Below are 5,644 nucleotides of genomic sequence, written 5' to 3' on the forward strand. Positions count from 1 at the left end.
ACCTGATTTTAATTATAAGAGTTTTTAATTGTTAAGAAGTGGCTTCCTTTCCCACTTGTTTTGTCTATGTTTCTCCTTTATAGGGGGTAGCAGAGGTGACAGGAACCCTATTTTTCCTACTTTAAGCAAGCTAAAAAGGAGCTGGTATTGTTTTATTAAATGATTTAAAGAAGATTCTTTATACTATCTTATTTTTAACACTATGCTAGTAGATAAGTTGCCTGCGGGGTTCTATTTGTATGTGATTTTTTTCGGTCTCTGAGGAAGCTGCCTATTGGCACCATGTCTGAAGCTCTTAGAATTCTTTGACCTAGTTCAAAATAATCCTACATGTGATTAAAAAAAAAAAAAAAAAAAGGCACCCATGCCTCAGAAGTACTGGAATGCTACAGAAGGACATGTCTGACTCACAGTGGAAGACACAGTCTCTAAACAAGTCGATGGCTGTCACAAAGTCTCAAAACCTGGCTCTATGTGAGCAAAGCGAGGTCCTGAGGGCTGACAGTTCTTGGAGCTACATGACTGTCATGGACAGACATGACTCTGAGGCATCTCATCAGAAGACCAGACACTTCCAGTATTTACCTGTGTCTGATCCCCACAAAGCCCGGAGCCATCTCTGGGATCTTTGCCTTGAGTGGCTCAGACCAGGGGTTCATACAAAGGAACAGATCCTCCGGCTGCTGGTGCTGGAACAGCTCTTAGAAAGCCTCCCAGAGAAAATCAGAACTTGGGTCCATTCACAGCATTCCAAGAACAGCAATGATGCGATGACCCTCATAGAAAGTGTGGTTGGAGCGCTCCATGACCCAGGTGAGAGCCTAGAAAAATAGGAGTAAACTCTTCCAATAGGAAGAATCACTACCTTCTTCTGACGCTAGAGGGCGGCAAAGGTAGGGCCTTGATTTAAAAAAAAAAAAAAAAAAAAAAAAAAAAAAAAAAAAAATGGGGAAAGAGACCAGGAAGAGCAGGAAGCAAATATCCAAAGGCTAGGAGGATGTGGCTTTAGAGGTCTTGTTTTGTTTTGTTTCAATTTTAGGCTCCTGGCAGTATAATTCTAAGCAATAATATAAGCAATGGAGTATATTGGTTGATCATGGTTACTAGAAATAATTATATAAAAGGTCTGTCACTCTGAGTTGTTGGGGTTGCCTCACAGTTTTGAAATTCCATACAATAATACTATAAAGAGCTGAGATAGAAAGAAATATGAGCCAATAAAGTTTTCAATTGATTGAAATTATTGATGTCAGTCACAGTAGGCTAAACTCACTGAGGCAGCAATTTGAATCTTATATATGGGAGGGGCAGTCAGTAACTTTGCATTAAAAATATAATTTTTTCTAAGATTTATTTATTTATTATTATGTATACAGTGCTTTGCTTGCATGTACTTCTGCAAGCCAGAAGAGGGTGCCATATCACATTACAGATGGTTATGAGCCACCATGTGGTTGCTGGGAATTGAACTCAGGACCTTTGGAAGAGCAGGCGGTGCTCTTAACCACTGAGCCATCTCTCCAGCCCCTGAAAATATAGTTTTTAATAGCCTGATGTATTATAACAGCCAGGGTGGAATAACTAAATAACTAAATAACATAAAAAATTATTTCACGTGAGGAATTATTATTCAGGAATGGGAATAAGGATGTACCAATATGTCAAAGCTTCCAAAATAATAGCACTTAAAGGATGCTAAGAGATGGCTTAGATGATGACAAAGGTCTATTTTCAGAAAGAAGGGAGAAGGAATATTTCATAAAGAGCTTGACACAGTATATGGATGCTTCTCTGAACCCAATAAGAGGCATCAGAGAACACCACTGTAAAGGTTAACATAGGAAGAAGAACTAAGGGGAGAAAACTGTTCAGGGAGAGCAATAAGGAAGGTGTCAGATTAAGAATGCTGGTGCTTTTCCAAAACAATGAATGCATTTCCAAAAGTAAGACCAACGTTTTATTGACTAGCACAGAGGATGAGACTGAACAGCTTGGGGCCCCACAAGTTGTTACAGCCCTGACAGAAGTCCGAGCACATTCCATTCTGCAGCATTTAGACAATATGCTGCTGAGAAATGCGGATGCATTGTAAGATCCAAGGCAATTTTAGTTTTCTTTGAGTCCAGTCATACAATAGAGGGCTATATATGATTCTCAAGTACCAAGGTCATTAAAAGCTTAAAAAAATTGGAGGTGGGGGTGATTGTAGATTTGACAACTCTGACTTCAAGGAAGAGGGTTTCAAAAATCCATGCAAGAAAAATGAATGATCCTTTAAATGAATGCAAAGTTAAGGCACACTTACTACATCACTTTTCCCCCTTGAACCCCTGAGTCAAGGGTGATTTTGTAAGAGACCAGTATTGATCAGTAGCACGGCACTGTGGACCACTGGTATAACTTGGGAACCTTGGAGGATTGAAGAATAGTGAACCTTGGATATACATCTTATCAAAAAGCGTTTGATTACCTTTTGGATTTTTATATTCTAAAAGTGTTGGTAGTTCAAGGTGATCTTAAACCTGAGTGTGGTAGTCATGGAGCAAGTTAAACTTTTAGTAGAATTCTCACTCCCCGAAATGTGTGAGGAGGTAGCTGCTTGGATGCAATATTTTTAGCTATAAGTAGAATTGCAGCCTGCAATGTTAAGCCTTAGTTAGGTTTCAGTTATGATGAAATCAAATATATTTTCTTGAACCTATTATGACCATTTTGGCATATTGTCTGTAACCCAATGGGTAGTATTCTTTGATAGAATATCGGACTCACTTTTAGAGTTTTAAAACTATAACAGCATTGGGAATTCTGATCACTAGGCCTAATATTATTTTATAAATTTCTGTAGATGATTCTGATAAGTAACATTTAAAATACTACTTCATTCATTAAAAATTTCTCTAGGACAAAGCTTGTCTCCCTGAAATTTTTTCTTCTTCTTCCTCAGATGAAACCTGCAAAACCTCTGTCATCCAGAAAGGAAGCCCTGAGGAAGGGCACATGGAAACTTGCCCACAACTGCACAAACTCCAGGTAAATTATGACCCTGCTCTTTAATGGAAATGTGTCACAAAGTCATTTTAATAACAAATATATTTTTTAAATTATATATATATTCTTTTAACTTTTATAAAACATGTTTTCATCCAACAGCATGCAATTCTTACTCTTCTCTAAGGCTCTAAACCTGTTTCAGATAGTGAGAGACTTTGGAAAATATTTTCCCTTAGTCTTGTGTGTTCTCTGTGCATCGGTCCTTTGTAGAATATAGATAAAATTGAAGCCATAGATACTACTATTCAATATTCAAACTTAAAAGCAAGACGTCCCTATGGGCAGAATCCTGAGGAATGTTACTTACTATAGAGTAGAAGAACCCTCAAAGGATGCAGGAAACAGTAGACATAAGAGAGAGAGGAAGATATGCTACAGAGGGCAACGTATTTGAAGGACAGATACATCAAGTTGTCAAAGCAGTAAGTTGAAGTGCTGGCCACTCATTTTCCATGGAGACAGAAGCCAGTTTGCATTGGATTCTAGAAAAAGGAAGAGGTAAAGAGGCAAAGAAAATTAGTATAAACAACTTATACCCAAACTCTGAAAAAGAAGAATGAAAGAAATTTGTGCATTTGGGTGTGGTCAAAGGTGCTGAGAAAAACAGTTAAGGGGCTCAAGAAAGAAGTGCATTGATTCCTGCTGAAAGCCAAGGAATTTATTCATTAACAAATATTTATTCATAGTCTTGTCTATCATGCCAGCGACATTTATTCAGGAAAAGAATATGAACCCTGAGCCGGGCAATGGCGGCACAGGCCTTCAATCCCAACACTTGCAAGGTCAGCCTGGTCTGCAGAGTAAACTCCAGGACAGCCAGCGCTATGCAGAGAAACCCTGTCTTGGGAAAATAAAAAAATATGAACCATAAACATAACAAACCCCTACCTTGTGAAGATTTCATTCTAGCTGTGCCACATGGATAAATTCAAGCAGTTAAGTTCACTGCAGTAAATAATTACTGCAAATAAAAGAAAAGCCAAACACAGTAGATACTAACCAGGAGGCAGGTGATGTTGCTTCCTGTCTGACAGGTGGACGCTGGCTTGTGAGGCCGGGATGATAATGAGTCATCAGGCTGTACTTCAGAAAGAAACTATCCTGCATTGTCCAGCAGAGCCTGCTTTTTATTAGGAATCCCTCTTACATATACTTTGAACCCTCTGTGTCTAGAATACATATATGCTTTATGTTGTGGGGTTTTCTTTTTAATTCCACATTATTTTAACTCACCTTGTCCTCAAAGTGTGAGCTAGTCTAGACTAAGGATGGCATTTCTTTGTCCCTTTTCAGTATTCACTGACTTACTGCCCCTTAGTATATAATTTTATATTTGTCATTTAAAGCCCAGACACTATCCAGTCGGTTTCCTTTGTATTCCAAGTTCTACTCCGGTCTTTCCAAAGGCATGCCTTCTGTAGCAATGTTTTTGGAAGTGGCACCTGGTTTAAGAGGAGCCTCTTGTTTTAGGAGCCGGTGACTTTCAATGATGTGCTTGTGGAGTTCAGCAAGGAAGAGTCGGGGCAGCTGGATCATGCTGGGAAGAAACTGTTCAGGGAAGGGATGGTGGAGAATTATGAGAATCTGTATAAAGGGGGCATAAAGGTGCCCTGTGTGTTTACCTAATCTGTCCGTGAGTGCCCACTTCTTCTACTAAGAGGTGTGAGCAGATAAAGCGGTGCATTCGTTTGGTTCCGGGTGTAGCTGTCCTTTGAGCACAGTGGTGGGTTCCCTGGGTCTGAAAGTCCTTTCCCATCTAGAGCCAGAACAGTGCCAAATGCTTTTCTGGCTCTCACTTTCTGTGACTCAATCTGCTGGATTGGGATGGATTTCTCTTCTTTATTAAAATGTTTGAAGTACTGTGTATGTGTGTTAAATATTCCCCTGTGAACAGCTGGTGTGTTTTCCAGATCAATTGAAAACCCTAGCCTGGAAGGTAAGAGAAAAAATGAGGAAGAGATCATCCTTGGAAAGGATTTGGGGTAATAACAAAGTAGATTTAAAACATTTGCCAAGGCTACTCATTGTCACACACACATAACGCGCAACCCAGGCTTCATTAATTAACAAAAGTCCCCAAATTTGAGAATGGAAAAGTGTCATTGACGTGTTCATGGGTCCCTTTTCTTTTTTTGGTGTGTGTTAATGTTGTGTATTGTGGTATGTGCCCATGAGAGTGTGTGTACACAGGCACATGAGTAGAGAAGCTCAAAGTTGACATTTCACTGACTCTAAAGCTCAGAAATGTAATAGAATGGCTGACCAGTGAGCCATTCCCCAGTTCTGAGATTACAAGGACTTGCTGCAATCCCCGTGATGTTCTTAGGGTCCTGGGGTTCCAAAGTCCGATCCTAATGCTTGTGTGGCAGACCCTTGACCCACTGAGCCACCTTCCTAACCCAAAGTGTACACACTATATATGTATCATGGGTTAAATCTGTGTGCCTTGGGACGGCGGTCTTGGCGCCACACTCCTCACTTGTAATGCAAAGTTAGTCACAGTACATACTGTGACCAACTTACAACACTGCCTGGCACATGGTCAGTGCTCAGTGCTCAGTAGACAAAGACGAGCGAAGCAAACACTGAACAT

At 39.9% G+C, this 5,644-nt stretch overlaps 1 protein-coding gene across 1 annotated transcript; it reads left to right on the top strand.

Annotated features, from left to right (window-relative positions):
• Window positions 1-398: 398 nt before the first annotated feature.
• On the top strand, window positions 399-4,677 carry Znf215 (zinc finger protein 215). The gene is made up of 3 exons (XM_051149365.1): window positions 399-813; window positions 2,945-3,030; window positions 4,522-4,677. The coding sequence occupies exons 1-3, from the start codon at window positions 399-401 to the stop codon at window positions 4,675-4,677; spliced, it is 657 nt and encodes a 218-aa protein (XP_051005322.1).
• Window positions 4,678-5,644: the final 967 nt, after the last annotated feature.

The sequence above is a fragment of the Acomys russatus genome, chromosome 7 (assembly GCF_903995435.1).
Source record: "Acomys russatus chromosome 7, mAcoRus1.1, whole genome shotgun sequence".
Classification (NCBI taxonomy): domain Eukaryota; kingdom Metazoa; phylum Chordata; class Mammalia; order Rodentia; family Muridae; genus Acomys; species Acomys russatus.

Coding starts and splice junctions, on each gene's coding strand:
- Znf215 (XM_051149365.1), top strand. CDS start 399: ATGTCTGACTCACAGTGGAAGACACAGTCTCTAAACAAGTCGATGGCT. Junction 814..2,944: donor TGGAGCGCTCCATGACCCAG/GTGAGAGCCTAG, acceptor CTTCTTCCTCAG/ATGAAACCTGCAAAACCTCT. Junction 3,031..4,521: donor CACAACTGCACAAACTCCAG/GTAAATTATGAC, acceptor CTCTTGTTTTAG/GAGCCGGTGACTTTCAATGA.